Source organism: Trematomus bernacchii, unplaced genomic scaffold, assembly GCF_902827165.1.
Source record: "Trematomus bernacchii unplaced genomic scaffold, fTreBer1.1, whole genome shotgun sequence".
In the NCBI taxonomy this organism is placed as follows: domain Eukaryota; kingdom Metazoa; phylum Chordata; class Actinopteri; order Perciformes; family Nototheniidae; genus Trematomus; species Trematomus bernacchii.
Genome location: NW_022987547.1, coordinates 4,666,554 through 4,691,402, shown reverse-complemented (window position 1 = coordinate 4,691,402; position 24,849 = coordinate 4,666,554). Strand labels below are relative to the sequence as shown.

The following is a 24,849-nucleotide window of genomic DNA, read 5'->3' as shown; positions in this document are numbered from 1 at the left end:
GATATATTTCTAGTCTGAATTGTGCCTCTAAATAGCTTGCCAAAAACGGATTGAACAAAAAAATATATAAGCCTCTAAGTGTAATCACATACAACATTCTGGTAATTAATGAAAAAGCATATTCACTTTTGCAATCATTGCTGTTAACACTGTGTCAGAAACATGCTATGGTCATTTGAGGTTATAGTTTGTAATGACACAATTTCATTTTCAATTTCTGAATTTGATTAATACAATACAATAAATAGGTTTCAATGTAAAGCAGTCTAGTGAAGCCCCACACCAGCATGCACTTAATTCCACAATGTTTGTAGGACATGATGTGTTATTCATAAAACCCGCTGTAATTGTTATACTGTTGGAACAGATCTGCAATCAGCAACAGCAAATAGCCTTGTCTTCCCACGTCACACACTGTCAAAGTTCAACTTACTGTTGTAAATACATGATGTGTTACGGAGATGGCTATGAGTGCATTTAATGGCATTTAATGACCTCAGGCAAGGTCTGTCTTTTAGCTAAATGCCTCTACAAAGAGTGGTAAATTTGTTCTTTGAGTTTAACAAAGATCGCCTCTTAACAGAGATCCTTCTGTATTCACAAAAACTCTGTTCTGCTCTGACCAAAGAGAACATAAAAGAACGGAAGCAACCGCCACTTCCACCACGTTGAGCTTCCCTATTTAACTCGAGCCAGCTGTTGTAGGTAACAAAATTGACCCCCTTAAGAAAAACAGCATTTGCAGTGGGAATTGTAGACACCTAAGGGAGGATGTGGTGTTGCTTATATTTGCTCAGTCATTCTTGTATGGGAAAGACGCAATCATGGCCACAACATAATGTTTAATGAAAGGTATTTATATGGTAATCGGAAAACACTGAACTCATAAAAATGTGGTCAGAAAAACTCAAGTCAACTGGGTTGCAATAAATTGTGAGCCAAGACCAAGAGCACTGTTGCTTAAAATTGTAGGTGGTTGGACAGAATTGTACTGTACATCAAAGTGTGAACTCTGATTACTTTCTAGTTTCGATAATATAATTTTAAATCAGAAATAGCAAAAAATGAAGCATGGCCTTCAGTTACTTTTCATCAGAAAATGGGAACCACCACCCTCTTCTGGGTGTTCACAGACATGTTCCCTAACCTACACATGACATTGATGTACGAGGTGTATTTACTATGACTGCCAAACCATATCTAGAGCCTATAGATGTCTGGCAAAATCTCCACCACGCCTAGAAACTTGCTGCTGAGTCGCTTTGTGCTGACCTCCACCAAAGAGATGGTTGAGACCTTCTCTGAATCCTCACAGTCAGCCAACTCCACAGCAAAGGTGTCAAGCAGGTTCTAGGGTTTTCCAAACACAAGGTCAGCAGTTGTCCTCTGCTTGAACCAGCCTCTGTGATGTCCTGCCTCCGCTTCCTGAATTGTGTCATAACCTCCGTGAAGCCAAACAAAAGTCCTTCTTTAAGGACTCGCAAACTCTTACGCATTAAGCTTCCGAGAACACAGAAGCTGCTGTCCTTCAGGCTTCCTAAACCTGACCGCTGATTAAAGAGGCCCCTGGGTTAAACAAGTCTAATAGACTCCTTCTCCGGCTTCAGGTTTCTTTACTGCAAAGTGTCCACCAATAGGATCTCGGGTTGCCGCTACTCTCGCGTTTTTAGCCGCACAAAAGCCGCAACCTTAAGAAACTGTATACAGTTTATACAACAGTATTATACAACAGTATGAACTGTTGGGAGACCAATGTTTAAATAGTCTGGTATGCCTAAGCAACCATTTTAAAGCTTACAGTGAATACAAATATACAAATGCTGTAAATAGTAGATCACAATTATTGGTTTGCAAATGTATCGTCAACTAAAATTCATGATTGTGACAACCCTAATCTGCGCATCCATTAGGTGCCTCTCACATTAGTAACTGGAAAAGGATCGAGTCCAAACCCTATCCAGGGGTTTCATTCTACGCCTGTGTGTAGAAATGAGCCAGGGGTTAGCCTACCTAGAACCCAAACTGTTTTCCTGTCAGATTGGCAAGACACCAGAGCCCTACATACCTTCTCCTGGCTGAGTTTGATTAGACCCCATGGGTACAGCTCCTATTGTCTTATTCTGTGCATGGTCGGGACAAACGTGCATTTCTACAGAATATCTGTCCCAGGCTAGGGGACTGCTGGGAGCTCACTGGGGCCCCCAAAACCACAGCAATTCTCTTACAGCTTTTATGTATTTTATATTGCCTCATTAACTCACACATTTAAAAAAATAGTTTACCTACAACTTTAATATCAATTCCCTATGAAATAAACCCATAGAGATCTGGAAATAATCAGGAACTTTCTTCTTTGAGGGGATTTTACTTCACAGATATATCGGGAACTTTGAAAATATGTCTGACCTAACTAAAACACAACACAATTTATGACTCATGTTTATTCATATGCCGAATAAATAAACAGTCACAATAAATTAGTTTTTTAATTGACTTGAAAACTTGGCATACGTTGTTGGCTTACTTACTTGTAGAGACTGTCGGGTTCCAGGCACTTGAAGACAACTGAATACAGCACAGAGTGAGGATGGTCTCCAGTCCTTTTCCCGGCAACAACACAGGATGAACCCAGACCAGAGAACAGATCATCCACCAAGCTTATAACTTCACCTGGTAAAGAGATAACATTAAAGGAAGAAAATGAAATGAAGAAACAGAGAAAATAAGGAAATTCTACAAAGAGCTCACTTTGAAAATGTTATTTGTACTGTTCAACCATCCGTCATCCTTTTAGCCAAAGAAAATAAAAAGGGTAACATTATCTTTCATCTATTGTTCTAAGTTAAAGAAAACAATACCACATGTTTGGGTTGCACCACATGTTTAAACAAGAGAAAAACAATGGAACACAACATGGACTTAGTCATGAATGAATTCCTGCATTTAGGAAAAAATGTATTTCCTTATCAACGATCATGCCATTTGACTCTGGTGTTATGAGTTTCACCTCTGCCCGGTCCAGTGGGAGCCATTTCACCAGCACCAGGCGGGAGCTAAATTAAATATGACTTTTTGTTGGCAGCAGCCCATACCCACGACGTTACAGAACTGTAAGAAAACAGGATATCATTCCTTTATGGGCACATGGTTCTGTTACAATGATATCTCTCTGAGCACCCTAGCGTCTCACAAAACACTGCTTCACAAGTTGTGAAATATCTTTCATGTCAGCTTACGGGAAAGGCGAGCGACGCACGCTTGTTCATTGAGACACATACACGATGCCAGTTTCCATTGCTCATGGGGGTGATGGAAAAAAGAGGGAGCTGTCAAAATAGTTTAAAAACTCTCGAACGGTTGGATTTCAAACTATTTCTACACGAGGTAAAGGGCAGCTTAGTTTTAGCTTATGATACATGGGCCAACTTATAAACACAGGGAGTAAGTCTGGTGGGAAGGGCACAAGGGGATGGTAAGAAAAGGTTACAGAAGAGAGGAAAAAGAATTGCACGAATGAATGATTTGACCTTTTCACAGAAAGAGCTCTGTGTATAGGAGGTTTCCCCTAAACACATTCCTGTACTGCTGCAGGGTTGCTCTTTTCAAATGAACGTCAAATAGGATTCATTTGGATTTATGTTTGGATAAAACTTGCTTAGAACTGCAAAATAAGTGCTGATATCAGTATCAGGATATGTCTATTGAAATGTTAAGTCATGGAGTTTGTTTGTGCTTTACATTTTAACCTTACCTTTTACAGTAAGCAAATTACATAAGCAGACACTTTCTTACTTAATATTTCAACATTCTTAAACCCAAAGACCACCATAGAATATTTAAAAGGTTTAGCTATTCATATATATTTGAATACATTCTTTATTAAAGTGAACACTTACAGGTTGTCTTGGTTTGCCAAGAGAAAATTAAGAAGCCAATCATTATACAAAATGACCATTTGCAGTACAAATGAGGTCAATTAAATATGAGAACATATTAGGAAAGTCCATATTGATTAAGTATTTAACCAAACTTTAATAATGGATTGAGTGCAATGTCTTCCAAATATTAGGATTCCATTTCCATTATTGCACTGTTTATATACATTATAATTTTTTCAACAAAAGAGACACTTAATTTGGTTGTTTATTATTATTCACTTTGTTCTTTCTGATATTACTTAGTTAAGGCAAATATGTTTTTGGAGAATCACAATGTTCACAAATGTTTTGCAACTGAAGGTTTGGATTGTATTGATATCTAAGTAAGGAAATAATAACTTGTTTTTGTAATACTATCAAAAGTGTAATATTACCTCAGCCTTTAAGAGTTTAAGTATACACACACATAACTCAGGTAATGCAAAGCATCGCAGGCTTCATTGGATTTGCTGAATATGGTTGATTTGTAATAATGTAATAATAACAATTCTAAAAGCAATGTCATATATGCTCTGGATATCTAATTCTTGTTTGGCTTGGGAAGACACTTATAATAAGCCATACATAAATTCACATCTAATTTTTGACTTTATGCCCAAGGAAATATAATTATCCTGAAATCACACATGAAAATGAGCTGAATTGAAGGTTAAGGTGAAGATTTATTCCAACGGTGATATTGGATCAAGTGTTTTCCATCAGATTGTATTGTCCAAGAGCTGCACACTCAGGATGTCTGGAGGTTCCTGACACTCAATACGGCCACATTCAACTTAAAACTGTTTAGGAGTGATACAATTCATGATTTAAGTAACTAATAGCTTATAGCTTGTAGAAATGAGGAAGGAAATCGTAGTTCAGTTTCCTTTAATCAGTTCCATTTTTTTTTTATCAGTAAGTGCCAGCTTTTGTGCTAAGTTCAATACCTGATACGTTTAAAAACACATGTTGGAATGATCCCTAGAAGACCACTCAATATATAGAGGATATTATTGGTAATGTTCTATTTATGATCACTGTTGACCTAAATTGCCCTGCGTGTATACTGCATTCTAAGTGTATTCCCTCAGCTTTATTGCCTACGAGAGGAATGTCAATTGAATGCCAGATTTCTGCCACTTCACAAAGGATAAAGGTAGAAAGAAACTCCTCCAAATAAAGCATGGACAAACATGGAGAAAATTGAGGGAAGGAACCACTAACAAAAAAAGTCAAGGGAGAGAGACAAACAATGAGTGGAAAGGAAAAAGGACAGTGAGCGCTTTGATGTTTTATGATTTTGGATGTGGTCATGGAGAGGAATGTTGATGTCAATGGATGTTTTGATAATCAGAATAAATCAAGGAGCTGATGCGTGACTACAGGTCAGGAGCAACCACTTGTGACTTGTGTTTTAGTAGCGGTGAGTTGATGTATGTGATTCTAACATGATCCTGACTCTCACAAATCAAATAGAAGACACACTGTCCCATTCTCGTGCGGCATAAAAAAGTGTGCTCACCAATGGCTACCCTTTCATTGCTGGGGCACATAAGTTTCTATCCTACAGCACCATTGAAAGTGTAGCCCGTAAACAAATTAACAAACCCAGACATTGACGGAACAGCGCAAACGTCTGCCAGAAGACTATAACAACAACAAAAAAGGGGCAAAAGAACTGTAAGAAAACAGAGTAGGGATGAAGTTGCATGGCCAGCTGTGTTCTGTTGCTGCCTTTTGCATACATGGCCAGATCAAAGTAAAACTATATTCAAAAGTGTTCAGATAGGTGTGGCATACATTGTGACTTCCTTTCATTCTTATTCATAATAGGAACTATTTATGGAATATTACTGAAGTTGTGCTTGGGCTTAGCAACATTTCCGGGGTGAAATATAGAACATATTTATATTCAATATACATGCCAGTTAAGTGGCAGTAGTTGCAATGCTGCAGAGATGATGGATAGTTGTATACATTACTAAAGTGTTTTCTAAGGTTGTACCAACGCAAACGTTATGACCCTGCATGTGACATTGTTTAACCTTTCAAAATATCCCCTTGAAAAGCACTGATTATGCCATTATAAAATGTGTTAATCACAGTAATTATATTGTAGCTAATCTAAAAGACTGTTTTTTAACAGTTTGGGTTGAAAACACACTTGATATGTCAGTATCCATGTGTTCTAACAGAGTTGGAAAGATGTTATGTCCCCCTTAGGCATAAATAGAGACTGGCTTCATGGGCTTAGTTTAGTTAAGCTTAGGGACATGAGGCAACGTGTCATAATTGGACATTACATGTACAGTGTGAATAGACCACTTATGTCACTGAGAGCACGAGGAAGTGCGTAAGTTACTTTGATCCACCTGGAAGACTAAACAATAGGCAAATGTCTTTGGTCTACTCTCGGGTGGCTCTAGGAGAGCTTACTGTATAATTATCAATTTAAGAAATCAGCAGGAGAACACACTGTGTTTTATTTCTGTTAACAACCATATACACATACCTAGCAAACTGCACCGCACATTCCATGGGTCAAAACCTCTTTAAACAGAGACATCTGAAAGTTATAAACTGTTATGCAATTACGTAAATATAAGAACAGTGCGCAGGCTTAGTGGGGGTACAAAATGTACCATCATGTGCACATAGTTAAGGGGTTGATAATGCCCTTTTCCCTGTGTAAATGTCAGTTTGCAAAAAGCTAACAATTGAAACTAATGAAAACTATATACTGAAACATTCAATCTACATTCTATTCTTTATATAAACGTTTTTTTAAACACTTAGCTTAGCAGTGATCTCACTCTGAATGTTTCCTGATCAAGACATTTATTAATTCAAAGTACAGAAAGAGGACATTCCAGCAACACTTTGCTGTATAACAACAATGTAAGAATAGCAATGTGCTAAAGTACAATACAACTTTACTTTTAAATATTTAGTTGTTTCTCAGGGTTATAAATGTATCACTCACTGCCTCAAAACATATCTCTGATTTCTTTTTAGGATACTCTTATTGCTTACTACAATTTTCCATTTGAGACACTAATGAAAACATACCTGCATCTTAGTAAAGTAAAGACTGGGCTGAGGAAATGACACATGGTAATTAATTGAATGTGGAATGTTCACAGCATGCAAAATTAGGGTATGACTCAAATGCTAAACTGGAAATATTTGTACAAACCATTGGCACATCTGTGTTGCTTTGTCTGTGGACGTTTGCTAATTTCTACCGAAGACCTTCAATCATCTACTTCCTCCAAGGTGGTAGCTTTTAAGTTATTACATACAGTACCAATCCAGAATTAGTTAATAACACTTGAAATCAAATCCATTAACCTTAAAAATAAGGTTTCAAAACCCACCCAGAAGCATCATTAATGGCTCTACCCATCTCAGGGGTTCCTCAGGGGTATGCCTGTGGTCCGTCAACATTTCTGTCAATACCAAAGCCAAAACAGCACACAGCTGGCAAAAATTAAGGCCCCCGAAATTCTATTACGGTAAAAGCCATTTTGCGTGTTCTCCAGCTTACATGGCGATTAAAACCTCATGGTAAATGCCAGGTGACCTTTTTAGTAGGCAGAAAGGGGTACAAATAATAGCAAATCATGGGCGAGACGAAGTGTTCTGATTCAAAGACACAGAGGGTTTGAAGCTATGATGTAGTTGCAAACAAGTCAAGGCAAGTTCATTTGTACAGACTCAATATCATATACAATGTCTCCTAGGCTTTGCGGGTACACAACAGCAATGTTCCCTGACCCAGACTCAGCCATATTATCTAAGAAGACAAGGAAAACACCGAAAAAAAAAACGTTGGCAGAAAACAAAAAAAGGAGGGGTGGGCACGTGTCTGGAAATTCAAAGAGAGCTCCTTCTACCGTGGGCAGCAAGAGGTGAATGGTAGCCAGAGGCGGGGAAAGGGCAATAACAAGAGTGAACAGAAAGCTGCGAAAGAAATTGAAACACAAAACTGAGTATGACCTAACACATTAATACACCATGCACATGTTTACCGCACATGTTAACCTTGTTTGCCCTTATGTGGCAGGATGTGGAGACAGGTGTGTACATGGTGGCATTTCGTCTGATGTTAAAAGCCAGACTTGCTATACTGTTATCCCCAACACATCATTTCAATTACACCACTGAATTCAGGCTCAGCGTAATTGCCTTAGCCATTAGCTGTGTGCGTGCGTGCGTGCATGTGTGTGTGTGTGTGTGTGTGTATGTGTGTGTGTGTGTGTGCATATAAATCCTCAAGTTCAGTGGGTTCACACATTACGTTTTTTTTTCTCTGCTCCAAGAGGAAATTTGAGGGAAAGTGGCTAAGGAAAAAACACTCTTGTAAGGCACTATTCTTTCACTTGCTTGGTTTTATAGATGATGTGTGAATGACATTTGAAACATTCCTGTACAGTGAATTAATGCAGTAATGTATATGTGCCATTTGCAGCTGTGCTTTTAAAACTGCATAAAAGTGTAAATTATTAAAAATGTTTTCCTTTTCCGAAATTGTTAACTTTTTCGATAGTAAATTATTATATGATATTCATTAGTTAAATATCGATTCTCTTTTGGTTATGAATTACTCATCATACTAGCTCAATGTAATTAATAAAAAAAAGCTTAACATTTGATCTGATATCTTTACTTGGTATAGTAAAAAGTGATTTATTTGTGTGTGCACAAGTTATGCAAATATTTGATTTGGGCTTTTTTGGCAAGTTATTATATCTTAAATGTAAAAAATGCTCAATTATGTGGTCATTGCTCAAGTATTTTCTTGTTTCTGGTCCCTGTAGGCATATATCCTAAACTTGGGGACATGTGGCAGCACAAACCTTGGTCCAAAACGAATTCCTAGATTTGAATAACAAGAGGATTATCATTAAGAATAATATAATAAATTCACATTATAATAGATTATAATTAAATGCTGGAGAACTGCATGAACCTATCCACAGAATACAGTTTGTGCTGGTGTTCATTTTTTTCAGTTAATCCTCTCATTCTCTTTCTCAAATTACATTTCTGTTTGTCCTCAAACTACCTCCTTTCTCCGCCCCTGTTGAACTGTGTCTCTCTGTCTATGTCGACAATTATCAATCCAAGCAATTGTACAGTGGACTCTTTTTAAAACAAACAGAACACAAGCTTCAAATGAACAAACAAATCACAAGCTTTATATTTCCTGTAGGCTGCTAAACCTGCAAGGGGCCTCTTCTGTTAAACCGTCAGCACTCAACCCTTCACTCCCCACACTGAGCCTCCACAACGTCATCCTCCCTTCTTCCTTCCTTCCTTTCTCACACACACACACACACACACACACACACACACACACACACACACACACACACACACACACACACACACACACACACACACACACACACACACACACACACACACACACACACACACACACACACACACACACACACACACACACACACACACACACACACACACACACACACACACACACACAAGACGTAACATAGGTACAAACAAACAAACTACCTATGGCAGAACATTCAAGGTAAAATAAAGAGTGGAATCGCGTTGCAAATGAGTTGTGGGGATTAGCTAGCGTCATCCAAGGTAGATATTTAGAGATAGAATCAAAGCACTGTGGGAAATAGATTTCTCCTAGCAGGTTTTGTTGCGAATCATCGTCCAAGTTTTTCTAATCAGGTAAGGGGACATCCCTTTGGACAGCCCTCCTGAGGCACTGTGCTGGCAGAAAGATACATAATTCATTTCTGTTTTTTTAATTGTGTTGTTTGAGAGATGAGTCTAAAATAAGAATATGAATGAGAAAATGAAACTGTATTGATGCCCCTAGGAGGAAATTCAGTTTTTTCCTTTTTTTCAAAAATAGATTGAAATGGAAACTATTTTGCCCTTATGTGATGAACTCAATTTGAACTATCTTCATGCAAATACATTGAAAGTGTTGTGTAAAAAGTACTTGTTGCATTTATCTTGCTGTAAATGAGTAAATAAATACAAATCATAGATTACAAAAATTGCAAAACAACAGCGGTGCAGACAGCACTCCAAAGTCAAGTAAGTGTTGAAGCTCAGATGTCTTCAAAATGTAATGTTCTCTCATGCTAAAGAATGCCACTGTCATCTTCTGATAAACATAACAAATGATACAATATTTGTTCTTGAGATAAAAATATACATGTTTTTCTGTTGACTTCTGCTCTATATTGAACAGATGTTTCTTGCGTTTTATGCTTGATTAGCTTGACTGAAATGTACAGCTGCGTATCATCTGCATAACAACAGAACACAACACTTTTTGATGATGCTAGAAGAGGTTAGGATCCGATATTTGAAACTCAATTAAGTCATGGATTGAATGAAAACATAGTAAATGTTGCAGATGCAAAATAAAGGGAATTCCTAACCTTGTTGTAATCTCCCTCTTATTATGAATGATGGGGTCTTATCGCCAGGGCCCCCAATTCTACCTTATTCAGCACCATGTAATACATGTATTTGTTTACTTGAAATGTCTCTCCTGATTGAAAAGGTGAATCTGCAGTAACACATTGATAATGAAACAGAACGTTGTATTGTGCAAGCAATACCACATTTTTCCTCTTTTAATATTATTGTATTGAACAATTATCCACGTTCAACAGCCTTATCTGACTTCTGCTAGTTATATTCAGTGGTCAATGCAACTGGTTCTTCAAATGACCTGCTGTTTGCAAAATAGACATTGGTTCAGGTGTGGTGGTTTGTCATCAACTAATGGCCCCTCGGGTCCATGTCTTCCATTTTGATGTGACCCGTGTGTGGTCTGTTTTTACTGCCCCTGGCTCCTTTTTACTGTGGCTCAGTCTCCTCCTAGGTCTGTACTTAGCACTAAGAATAGACGTATGTGTGATGACAGGCCGTTGGCTGTGATGCTGCGCTGTATTGACTAGGTGATGTGCACTGACATCGTCCACCTGCTCTACCACAAGACTAGTGGCGGCTGGCAATGGCTTCAGTTGACTCTGTGATGTGTGTGGGGCTAGCAAGTGCTGCTCGTCTCTAAACTGCCTTTAGCCGCAGTTTTGTCTTTGCTTACTGCAAGTAAGTAAGCAGAGCCTTGTCACTTAAGAAATACAACAAAAATGGGACGATAAATAACATTAGGATTAGTAAAGATTGTTCGGTGGCTACAAAGGTTCTGATTCGTGTGTGTTGTTGTCAAAAAAGCCAAATGTGTCATAATTTTAGCTAAAGAAAAAAATCCAGCAGTAGCTATTGGTTGTCTCCTGCTTATTATCACAAAGAGCCATTGGATAACAACTAAATATGTATTGCTATCATTGTGTGTGTTTGCAATGTTCTGAATCACAATGTGAGACTTATCCATTCCAATAAATGCTTAAATACAATTGAAATTGATTTGTTAGCTAGACTGGATTCATCAAGTCCAGACCACCATGATTTGTGATAATGCTTCATGTCATAACACACATAGATCACATAATGATCCTTATGAATGATGGGGAAAACAATGCCCCACAACACACAGTGATGAATGGAAAGGGAAGGGGCATCAGTCTCATCTTGTCTTAATAACAATTCCAGGACGAATCCATCCCTGGGAGTGAGAGGTTCCATGAACACACAGTCCACATCTACAGTACAGTATATAAGGGACACAGAAGGAGTGTTATGGCTACTGAGAGATGGAGAGACAAACAAATCATACCACTAAAGTCTAGACCTATGGCAAAGAGAGAGATACTTACAATGGGTGTGTGAGGATGAAAAATGGAAAAGGAAGCAAAAAGGGAAAAGGAATACAGAAAGCCCTTGGCCCCCTGCCTGCAATCTGCAATCTGCTGATGGCGAGCCTCGTGACGAGGAGGTGCACAGCGTCCATTTTTAGCGATGAGGTCATCTTTAATTAACAAAACAAAGAGAGTCAGCTGTGTCACTCCAATCTGTTATCTGCACCCATGCTCAAGGACACCGTTTATCTCCATATAATTCAATCTCTTTGAATGAGGGCTTATCGACGCATTGGGGGGCATTCTTGGTCTCAACCAATAATGGAGCTGTTACATGTACAGGGGTAGGGGATACCGCTGATCTCAGAAGAGAAGGGGGGACATGAGGAGTGGAGAGGTATTTTACAGAAGAAGAGAGTAAAACAGAGGAAGATCCACATGTCATATATCCTAATAAACTGTGAGCTGGAAGGAGGGAATTGGAACTAATATAAGGCCAAAGATCAATGGCTAATTTGTTGCAGTGGCAGCATGAGGTGACATCATTGCTGTGTAACCCTCTGCTGTTCTCTGCGTCTCAATAGCCTATTTTTTCTCGTCCTTTATTTACAGTGTCCTACAACATTTTCATAAAATCTCTATATGTTTTTCTTCTCCTTCTCTTCCCTGTGATTGATTGTTCTCCATACCACACAATCAGGTATCATAGAGCAGTGACTGAACAAAGAGACTAACAGGTTTTTAATTACCGCTAAGTGTGTGCATCGGTGCGAGAGTTGTGGGAAGCACAGTGGCTGGCTGATGAGCGCATTCACAAAAAAGTGTCACCTCAGCATAATGCGTTTTAAGGACAAGCCACGCAAATTGGCAGCCGACGAGGGATTGTAAAAATGTGATAATGGAAACCACAGGCATTCTGAATTCAGCAAATAAGGGGTACTTTAGGTTAACCTTTAAATTAGACAAATGTTATCAAATTTTTGGCGCCTTCAATTTTTTCCCCATGGGAACTCCCAGTAGTTAGACAGGAAAAAGGGCTTAAGGATGTCTGACATTATAGTGTAGGTAAGCCACTAATTATTCCCATACAGTCAAAATACACTCTTTCTTCCTTTTGTAAGCAATCTGAAGTTGTGGCCACTGTATAGTGTTCACAAAGTAGAAGTTTCAATGGAAAAGGTTGACTACCTGACTTTGGTATGTTTAAGTGAGACCAGGTGAGGTTCTTATTTTTGGCCCAGTTACAAATGCCAAATCAAAATATCCTTAGAGGGCTGTTTTGGTAATCTGATCGTACAGTAGGTTCAAAGCACAGGTTAAATTGACATAGCCTCAATGCCACTAAAAAATAACTTTAAGTTACAAAAGCTTTTTTCTTCTCGCTTTGTCACTTTTTTTTTTGCTGATGCAGATATTACAGATAGAGGTTTTCAAAATGTGTCCATTTAATGCTCTTATCAGATTTCTTAATATCATCTGTGATCCTCAATATCTTCTTACATATCACAGCTGGTTTGACCTACTGCTGTAGAGGAATGCTGAGCCCCACACAAATACATCGCCTGGCTTCTGGGTCTCTGTGAATGCTGTCTTTGCCTTGGTGTGCCATCTAGAGGCCTGTGTGAAGCCCAGTGAAGCTGATCACTCATATTCAACACTGGATGAGAAGGAGATTGTACAATTAAATATAAAAATAACAAGCTACAGAGACCCCAACAGTTGGAATGATAACCCAGAAAAATTGCCTAACTTCTGAATTGTTACAGAAAAATACAAATGCAAAGTTAAAAAGAATAAATGTAGTAGCAATACATGACACTAAATTAACTGAAACCACTGTCGCCAATGAACAGTAGTGATTACAATGGAGTCATTAACAACCATAAACCCTTCTATTTGACATTTTTATTAGATATGGCTGTAAATTATACTTTGTTAAGAGATAAAGTTTCCATGAAATTATGCTTTTCCTTAATGTTGGTAACTTAGTCGAATCATATCTGCATGCCAACATCCATAAGGGATTGATTTTACTTTTACTCCAGGAGTAAAAACGAAGGGAGGGAGTGTATTGTTTCCTTCAAACGTATTCCTGTTTCACACTGTAAGTGCCCTCTACAAGCTTAATTATCTCTTCTGCAAAGCAGGTCACCAAAATTAATATATGAATTTGACTGCCAGTCAGGATGAGTTATCATGTTTGGAGACTCTGTATGGCCATTACTGTAAATATCACCTTTGCATCTGCTTTTTGTCAGCCCTCGAATACACCCTATTGAGACAATTAATTGCGATCTGGGATGACCTCATTTCCACCTACACTTCATCTCAGTGAGTCACAGCTCCTCTTGCCTTACTGGCCTTGTAGGAACAGGTGATCCCTCTCTGTCGGCTCCATCTGTACATCTGGCACTAGCTGCATTCAGACTGCTTCTCTGCTCCACTGACGCGGCGGCTGTTCTCGACACCCTGCATCAATTGCTTCCTGTGCGCATGCTGACAAGCTATGTTGAGCACACAGCCTCCGTGAGCTAACAGCAGGTGTTTATCTGCTATGGCAACAGAGTACTTGGGAACCCCCTATCAAATGAAAATTGGTTTGTGTTTTTATCTCAGAAGCAGGACACTTTTCCTTACATTTAAGTACAGTAAAATATGATATTTGTTAGTCTGCTCAGTTCAGTAGATTTCTGTGAAGAAATGTTGTCTGACTTTTTATGGTGAATGTACGTTCCTGTGAAGAGATCCCTCGCCACTTACTTCCCCAAACGATATGGCTTTATTGCCCTCCCTTTCTCTTTTTAAGGGTCTGTTTTATCTATTAAGTAGAGCGGTTGATGTCACAGTGTCCCCACCTTCAACTTTGCTGCAAGGATGGGTCGATTGTTCTGAACCGAGATGATCACAGCCTCTCCATGGACCTGCCCTGGCTGCCATCTTTTTAAGTGCATGTTTGTTGGTGTGTTCGTGATTGCTGAGCGTGTATGTCTTAAATCTTGTGTGCCTAACTCCCTGCGGGCCTACTACATTGACAATGAACAGTGTGTGCTGAACAAAGCTTGAGTCCCTTCAGAGACTAGAAGCAGTGGAAGGCAGCATCCCTGAGTTTTATGAGCAAAGGTTGAGAGTCCCCTTAATGATGCTTTCTCTGTATGATGGCAGGGTTTCATCCTATTTCCTCTGATGTATAGAGCTTCTTCAAGGTTATGGGAAGCCACACATTTAATATATGTATATAGCTGGTTATGATTGACTGGCAAGACAGCAGTAAAATGCCTGTGTGTTCAAGCAGTATATTATGTATCAGTAATTCCTAAGAATAATAACACAACATATGTATATTGTAGGGTCTCTTGCAGTTAATACTGGATACTACAAAACTGAATGAAGATACTGTAACCGAGGTACAATTTGTTCAAGTTCATGACCCCCATCCTATTAATAGTAATGATCCTTTATTCATTATTTTATGTTTTTAGTAGTTGAGTTTTGTAGTCATTACTTCATAAACATTTCATTTTTAAGAACTTGATCCTGGGACATGTGTTCATATAAAAAAATCCTCTCTGTGTAGACTGGGCCAGAATTCTGTAGCAGCCGTCACATTATGAGACAGGATTAATTATGGCTATGAATTCTCATTTTGATGGGTGTTGCTCCCGGGATAATAAATTATATTACTCTATATAAAACTAAGTGTTTATGATAGTCGTAGTTGAGTCCCATAACTCTCACCTCTCACTCTTACTCAACCTTTGGACCAAATCACGTGTTTGTGTTATATCATTTTGAGTTATTACTCATAAATACATCTTTTGAAATTCACACTTGATTTTCATTAATTTTTTTATGCAGGAGGACAAGGGTAAAAAAAGGGTCACATACATATTTCTGTAAACTGCGCCTGCTTTGAAATCTATATATTTCCGACGTTTCTGTGGTATAAAGTACACAGCAGATCATACGGTGGCCCTGAAGTGCAAGTCAAAACAACATTTCACAAAACACTACAGCATTTCACAAAACACTTCAACATTTCATAAAACGCCACAGCATTTCACAAAATGCTACAGCATTTCAGAAAAACGCCACAGCATTTCAGAAAAACGCCACAGCATTTCAGAAAATACTACAGCATTTCACATTTTACGGAAAGGGTATTCCTTTAGGGAGAACACTTCTTGTTTGTGATTGGACAGAGCCAGCCAGAGAAGCACTGCTGTGATTGGTTGTTTTTGCTGCCAGTCAAGAAATTACGCTTCGTGATTGGTCAGCACCCGGCCGACAGCACCACGTATTTCCTGTTTGGTACTGCTCAGCTGTTTCTTCACGAATTTTAAACTGAGTTGGAAAGAATGAAAGAAAAGATGGAAATCTTAAGGGAATATTTTAACGAAGGATATACATACAATGTTATCCTGTGCTGTCAACCCATCACAACATCAACATGTCCCTTAGAACCAGGGGTGTAGTGCTGCCGGAGCGCTGCTCCGGTTGTTAACATCTGGTTAGCTAGCTATGCTAACGTACATAAGGAGTTGTTTCTACAACAAGGTGGAGGAGAGTCCTCTCCTGTCAGACTGAGAGGATCTTATAACTACAGCTCAGTGAGGTCTCCTCCGTCCTAACTCTTTAAACCGCGCTTTCAGGGTTCTAAGCAGGGGTGTAGTGCTATTTTCATAAGTGCAGGAGCGCACCTATGACCAACAAAACAGCAACATATGGACATTGGTTACTATATCAAAAGTGTGTATTTAGAATCCTATCCATGTGACCCTTTTTTTTTTAGTGGGTGGTGGACCTAACACCCTCTAGGGTCCGGGGGCATGCTCCCCCGGGAAGATGATTTTTTAAATGTTGAAGTTAAATGCATCAAACTGGTGCACTTTGAGAGCAAAGTTAGGGACTAAATCTATGGATACATCTCTCAACAACACCCATGTGAAACAGTACTGTAAACAGAAGTACTTTTTCTTTATGCATATCTTACTAATCACTCGCCTTTTAAACTGTATTTTAGTTTTACGGTCCTATAGTATGAGTTGGAATTATTTCATACCTGTTTTTCATTTATTCTCTTATTTTGTATAACTATAATGATCATAGGTGAGCCTTGGAAATACTTGTTTACGTAAATGGTGATCAAACCATTTGAGACCCACTGAGATAATATGTATATACACTTGTATGTATATCCTTCGTTAAAATATTCCCTTAAGATTTCCATCTTTTCTTTCATTCTTTCCAACTCAGTTTACAATTCGTGAAGAAACAGCTGAGCAGTACCAAAGAGGAAATACGTGGTGCTGTCGGCCGGGTGCTGACCAATCACAAAGCGTAATTTCTTGACTGGCAGCAAAAACAACCAATCACAGCAGTGCTTCTCTGTCTGGCTCTGTCCAATCACAAACAAGAAGTGTTCTCCCTAAAGGAATACCCTTTCCGTAAAATGTGAAATGCTGTGGCGTTTTGTGAAATGCTGTTGTGTTTTATGAAATGTTGAAGTGTTTTGTGAAATGCTGTAGTGTTTTGTGAAATGTTGTTTTGACTTGCACTTCAGGGCCACCATAAGATCAGATTGAATAGCAGCATTTATCATGATGAGCGGAGGTTTGCATCAGTGATAGAGTTCAATCAGTTGTCAGGAGGTTGACCAGGTATATTTATGCTCACATTCCTGGTAAACGAAGCCCTGGCTTTATCATGTGAAAATGGGAAGCAGGCATTCAAGGACAGAAAGGAGATGTTTCTGTAACTAACATGTGTTTTAATTTTTAGTGCCAACGAGCATAACATCTCATGATTTACTGCTAATATAAACCCTGAGATTCACCCTGGTTTATGTCAGACTACTTAAGAGGACACAAGAACTTACATAAGGTACTGATATGCTGAAGTCTGTTGATACTGTGTACACACTATAAGTGTTACCATATGGTACTGAGAGCAGTGAAATATCCATAGAAAACAACACCCACTGAACAGATTCCCTATGGGTCTCAGTATTTGCTTCAAGGTCAAACTCTCGCTGGTCATACAACTTTAAGATTTCTTGTTCCTTTAAAATGTTCAGATGAATTAAATTGCAAAAACTTTAAAGAGGTGAACTATCAGAAATCGTTCAGGTGTTGCATATTACCACGAATATTGCACAAATAGTATCTCTCTCAAGTTGTACAACCATGCATGTATAGGTCCATAAAGTAGAGCATCATGTCCATATACAAAATAAGATATATGAACCAAGGTCTTGACTGCTCTTCTTTTACATCAAAGCCAAAGCTTCTCTTGACCCCAGAGGGAAGGTTTGAGAAGGACCAGAGAGACGAGGACTTTTTCCCTAAACAGCACTGATAAGTGATATGATATGAGGTGTTTGTAGACAGGGACATGATAGTTGGTACAGATGTGAGAGGAACGGGGTGATCCTTTTTAACAAACTGATCCATTTAAAGCCTCACTGAAAGAAGACAGAAAAAAGGATACATATAATTTAAGAGAGGGGAAATAGTGAGAAATGTCGAAAAGGGATGAAAAGAGTGAAAAATGTAAGCTGGTGGTGCCTGGTTTCAGAGGTCATGTGAAAGATGTTGGTACATTTTCAGGAAGTCATGCTGGTTGAAAAACGAGCATGAGATCCAATAACAAATTAAGCTCTTCTGCATTTTCTCTACGTATTTTGTTTCCTACTTTTAATTTTAGGAACTTTTTTCCTTAAATGAAGGTAAAGACACAGATAGAAGTGCAAACTGTCTTACTCTAGGTGGGAATAAGGTTTTATTTTTACAACCAAGTTTGTCTTTAGTCAATGTGATGACTGCAGAAAATAAGATTCTGATCAAATAAATGATGATGGATGTGAAGTAAGAGTCAAATCAAAGCCACAGTATACTTAGCAAGAAAAGAACAAATGGCAAAGAGAAACAGTCTGTGAGCTAACAAGGTTGACCCTTACACCACCCAACATATTGAGGGTTTTTATCTGAAGAAGGCACCTGTATACAATACACTACAACTTTGACTTCATTTTTCAACTCAGCAATGGTACCGATTGCAAGAAAGTATGCAGCCCTATGATATTTGACAAGCTGAGGCATAATATCATCTCTATAATTTACATAAAGCAAGAGGGAGTCACATTAGCAACGTTTATGGATATTAGCTTAGAAGAAGATACCATTCACTTTCAAGATTGTCAAGGACCTCATGATTGCATCCATTCATGCAGGAAGCTGGGGGGAAAAACCTGAGCCTGAAGAGTTGCATCATTGGAACCAGCTTTTTAACATGGATAAAACTGTCATCAAGATTGTGTAAAATCTCACTGAACGTGAAAACCTTCCTCGTCTGCCCTGATAACTAGAGTGATGATGGGGGATTTTGAGGTTTAAAAAACCCCACAAAGGTAAATGGATCTTTCACCGTTTATGTTGATGGGGAATTTTTGATGTCTATGTTAATTGAATAAGCAAAGACATATTCACATACACAACCATTAACGTGTTGTCTGATATGGCTATACAGTATATACTTATATGGCTAACCAAGGCATTTTCGTGCTACTAAACTACATTTTTTATTACATATGTACACATTCCCATAATGGACTGGTAAGCATTAAAAAGCAAGAACCAAATTAAAGTTAGAACACAGCGTTCTCTTGATGAAATTAATGTTTTGAACTAAATCTTTTAAAACCAAGCCAGAAACTCAAGATTGATTTATTCTTATTGTCTAATGACTGACCTAAACACTATACTGTATATATAGATATATTAGAAGGCATGTAGTATCATCTTATATCCCTGTCTAGACAGCACTGACATAGCAAGATGGCTTGGGAACCCATTGAGAGCTGAATCCAAGTGTCTGCATCTTCACACTGGCTCTCTGTCTGTCATCTGTATGAGTGTGCACATGGCTGAATGTGTGTGCTCCGAGTTTGTGACTCATGCTCAGCATGGCTGAATGTCTGTGTGTGGCTGCCTGTTTATCTTTCCTCTCCCTCAGACACCAGCCTGAAGCAGTGTTTCAACTTAGCAATGGATGTGGATCCCCTGGATGCAGTTGCTGCCCTAACTACTGTAGATGTGTTTTATTATCCAATGGTCCCATTTCTCCAACACACTATGAAATTGTCCATGTAATTGTCCGGTGTACCTTTTTGTTTGTATGTACTGTATACAAAACAATAATACTGTGGTTAGCTGTGAGTACTGCTGATACTGCTCAAACCCTTGTCTGGCATCAAACTGGGTGAGCACAGACCAGTTTGTTTAAATGATGGAATTTGATCACTTTGTGAAACAGTGAGGAGGACCATCAACTGTAAAATGTCAGGTTTTCCATAATTTTCTCTCCTTAAAATCTGAACACCTCACACTGCTCTTTATTCCAAATACTGTATCAGCCCTTAAGCTTTGGATCAGGATTTTCCCCTATGATTGCCTAGATTGTCAAATACAGTTTACTTGAAATCATCCGACTAATCCTTCAGTGTGTACCCACCCAAAGATGTTGGAGAAGAAGGCTTGACTGCTTAACGGTTCAAATCATTACACAGTCTTGGAAAATATGATCAGGGAAAATGAAGGAGAAACCCGAAAACAACCAAGGTGCCCTCGAGCAAAGTATTTATCCCCAAACTGCTCTATTAGAGTTGCTCAGTAGCCAACGGTAGAAGACTGGTTTCACGCGCAACTTAAGTAAGGGAATGTGTGTGTTTGTGTGTATATCTGTTGTTGTCAAGCAGAGAAAACAGAAGTTTGTTCTGAAGCCGCACAAGGTGAGCAAGGAGCAAAGCCAAGGTGGACTTCATTTTGATCTCATCCTATGGTTTTATTATATAGACTTCGATTTTCTTACAAAATGCCTCAAAATTGGTGCTTGAATAAGAAACCAGTATTGGCTACAGGGAGTACAAATCCAATAATTTCCAAATAAGTCAGAGTAAGTGTGAGAAAATGGCACTATGGCTTTTCTTTGCTGAGTCCAGAGAACAAGATCTCATCATTTTAAGAGGCCCCTATTATTTCATAAATCGATCCCTGCAATACCTTCCAAGTTTGTATCAGCAACCTTGATCCCCCCGTTTTGGAGAACAATGAGGGGTTTGAGTAGCTGCAGTTCGGAGTATTTGCATTGGAAGTGGGAACTATCCAGATACATATGCCTGTACAGTTTATAATACATGATGTTTCCACTGAAGGAGAACCATAGTCTGCCAGTTTCCTGCCGATTAACATACTCCTCTCTAAGAGGGTCATATACTGAACATACACATATCAATGTACTCAAGTAAGTTCACTTTTTTCCTTTCACTAAAGTTCCACATCAACTTTGTCCAGAGACTTGAACAAAGTTTCGAATAAACAACACAAACATGACTAGTTGGAGATAAACAGTGACAGACAGTGAAGGGAGATCAAAAAGACCAAGACAATCCCTTGTAAATCTATATTATACTGTCTGATACGACCTGGTTTATAGTGGTGATTGGCACATAGCAGAGTGAGTCACCAACACCATCTGCCCCTTCCTCTCTCACCTCTGCCTGTGTCTAGCTGTCTGGACCCTCTCTTCGCTCGCTGGTGCCCACGCTTCATCAGCACTCCTCCCTGGGGTGATGGATGGCCTGTCCATACTTCCCAATGACTAAAGCCAGCTTCTTCCAGGCCACCTCATTTCTTCAACATTATTAAATTCCTTCCTATCACCCTTCCTCTGACTCACCGCAGCCCCTCGTCACCACCATGGCCAGCCCAGCCCTACGGTCAGCACCATTTATGGCACTTGATAAATTGCCGTACGTCATTTTTTCTACCATCTTCAGTCCGAGCCCTTCCTTCTTTTCTGTATAAACAAAACTTTACCATCACCGTCACTCTAATGATTTGAGCAATATATTGAAGTATCTTAGTTAATAGTTATTCATTAATTTTCTTGCCGTTTTGTTTATTGTAAATCTACCTTTTATTTTTGTGTAATTTTAGTTATTACACCCAATAGGCATATGTTTTATTACCACAGGGTACGCACGAGACAACAGCAAGATATAAGAAAACTGTTGTACTTCCATGATATTGGATCAAAGAAATAAAATGCACAGAAACGCCTCTTGCCTGGACTTGGATCTTCAACCCATTACTTTTTCTATTTGCAGTTCAAATATGCTGTGGAATCTTGTGAAACATTCCCTACAGTATTTCAGCTAGTTACAGGTCTATCGATGGACTAACACACTTAATAAATTATACGATTTTATGGACGTGAGTATGCATGGTTATGGCATGGAGGAAAACTGTTTCAAAAACATTGAAAAAAATAAACAACAATTAAAAGACAGGGTTCCTTCACATCATAGTATTTAGAAGTAGAGTATACAGTTACACAAATTACATGTGTTAGATTTGAGTGTTTCTACCTGTGTAGACCTCTGCCTCTGAAGGATCCTCCACTCGTTTATGCTGGATGATGTAGTCAGAGACTTTGCAGCCAATCAGAGGCTCCACGTCCATCCACTCCACGGCCACCATTGTGCTTGAGGGCTCCAGGTAAGGGGCTAGGCGCAAACTAAGGACAAGATTCAACACATATTAATAAGATAAATATTAACAATGATATCAACAGGTAACCACAAACACCCTAATTTTGAATTTGTATTAAGTGTGTTATGTGCCTACAGGTATGGATATAAACCCTAGAATTGATGAGTAAGAATCCCATGTGGTAATGGTTATGTTAGAGTACAGACTGGCACATCTCTGCCTTTACACTACAGCATATCATTGGACAACAGGATGGCAAACAGCAGCTTTAAACAAAACAGCATTCCAATGCCACCTGTTCTCCAGAAGTGTTCCCTGTGAGTTTTCCCTCTAATACTTCACAAGAGATAAAAGAACAATATTTCCATTTTGCCTGCCCTCCAGCTGTGTCTGTGACAATGGCTAGGAGAGGTAGGTTATCCCTCTTTCATAAAAAGGATGCTCTTGGATTTACTGTATCTTCACAGACAATCATAAAAAGTTCTGCAGGTTTTTACTGGCCTTACACTCCGGCACTGACCAGATTTGGAGATTTGCTTGCTGCAAGTTCTCATGACTGGCCTTTTTGTGCCAGTATGCATGGGCCCAGGGAAAACCTGACCAAAACTCTGGTTGTGGCACCACCCCCATCATCTACAATTTCCCCACCACAATCCTCAAACCAGCCAATACCCAAACCACCGTAAGAGTCCACTTGTGCATGACTTGTGCAACATATTTTTGGTAAAGTATGGCTTAAGAGTTAAAAAAAACAATCAAATCACAAGGTCAATTTTCTAGCTGTTCTGGAGTTTATCAGGAGTCTGCCAATTTTTTGTAAGTTGAGTGAATTTCAAATTTATAAATGTTGTTTTTCTTCTCGTCTATGTTGGCTTAAAAGCTAAGGTGCCAATGTTAATTTGATCCTGGAAGCAGTGGAAGACTGGGAGCCAATTTTGACCCTGTTGCCACAAACTCCTTCATAAATATGCGTCATAAATCCAAAATCTGTGATATTTTAAATAAAATATATTCATAATATCCAGTCAGTATCCAAGGGATGGATTCTATTGACCAATACAATTGAAAATGCTTATGTACCTTGTAAGTACGATTTGTGCGATTGTAACCTTGTGATGAAATGTCACTCTTTAACAACAATAACAGTGAACTTTTTTTTATTTTATTGGCAACCATTGACTTAGAAAGCATTATGCCACCCTATGCATTTAGGTTCTGTAGTCAGTTATAGTTGTTAATGTAGGAAGACCAACTTTAACCAAATGTATAGGTTTTGCAAGATTTTGTCACATTGAATACAAATCTTCACAATATTTTATCCTTGTAAAGCTTTGATTGTTTTTCTAGAGTGGTGCCAATGAATGTTGCCTCAGATTAACCCTGGCATGTTATATTCTAATAGCCATAGTTTTTCATTCTTTAAAGACTCTTTCATTGCAGCCTTAAGATCTGAATGAATGCCCTCAGTTCTCAAGGCAGCAATGGGCTGGATGACTCAAGAGTATTATTAGGACACCTTGACTGAGAGAATGTTCTTTTCAGAGGGGTGTAAAGGCAGACTGACAGCTATTAGAACTTCTGGGACTGTGCTGGTTTCTACAACTTTCTCTAGTGCCCCATGAGTCAGTGGAGACAGGTGTGCACGTCCGTGTGCATATGTGTAGGCCTGCAGTTCTGTGGGGCATGCATCCATGAAATATCTCTTGTGCATGAATTACTAGGTGTCACGGTGTCACCTCACACTTACATTGGCTGCCTGAGGGGACTGCAGTTAGGCAGGCCATCTTTGCTGAAGGCACTCAGGTCACAGCGACACCAGTTATCAATGACATCGCCCTTTCCAGCACACCAGTATGAGCTCATTGTGGCGCTCTTGAAGGCCTGTAAAGAGTAACAGGTGAGAGAAATGCAATTATCCTGCGCCGCCTGTCCATCTTTGCTTACCCCACCCCCATCTTCCACCAAGACCACCCTCTTCACCGGTGCACCCATATCCCAGAACACACACACAGACACACAGACACCCACACACACACAGTTACACATCCATCCATACATTGGCAATATTTATTTCCATTTCCCCATCCCCCTAAAATGAACCATAAACAACAACATATCAAACCTCAGCCTTCACATATGATTTGTGGGCATTCCAATATGTCTTTGCTTTGAAAGAAATGTCCTCTCTCGGACTTATAGAACTAAAGCAGGTCTCACAAAGATAGTAGCACAGGTACACACCCACACACCTACACACGGAGTGACCTTTTCAAACCCAACGTTCCCAATTACCGGAAGGCAGGAACATCTCACTAACATTGTCAAGCTTGGACTGTGATATCATAGATGCACTGTGACTTTTATAATGGAGGTGTGAAAGCTGTGACACTCCCCACCTCCTCCATTCTATGCGTATGCTTGTGTGAGGATCTGTCGGTGTCGATGTGGGTCTGTCTGCGAAGGGGACGGGTAGGAGAGGGGGAGGGGTGCTAGAAGATGACATCATCTCCTAACATCCTAGTGCAGCTTCATTAACGGGCGAAAGAAAAATCAAAGGCAGAAGCTCAGTCATCCTCTAAAAGGAAGGAAAATGCCAATAGAACCGTCAAAGTAATAAAG

At 39.1% G+C, this 24,849-nt stretch overlaps 1 protein-coding gene across 1 annotated transcript in view; it reads right to left on the bottom strand.

The window, feature by feature from the left end:
* Window positions 1-24,849, bottom strand: part of LOC117476589 (astrotactin-2-like) — a 252,926-nt gene that overhangs the window by 11,352 nt on the left and 216,725 nt on the right. The window contains exons 18-20 of the mRNA XM_034123245.1: window positions 23,978-24,111; window positions 22,107-22,255; window positions 2,529-2,670 (exon numbers count right to left, since the gene is read on the bottom strand). Of these exons, the coding sequence (XP_033979136.1) occupies window positions 2,529-2,670; window positions 22,107-22,255; window positions 23,978-24,111 (425 nt within the window). The remainder of the gene's footprint in view (window positions 1-2,528; window positions 2,671-22,106; window positions 22,256-23,977; window positions 24,112-24,849) is intronic.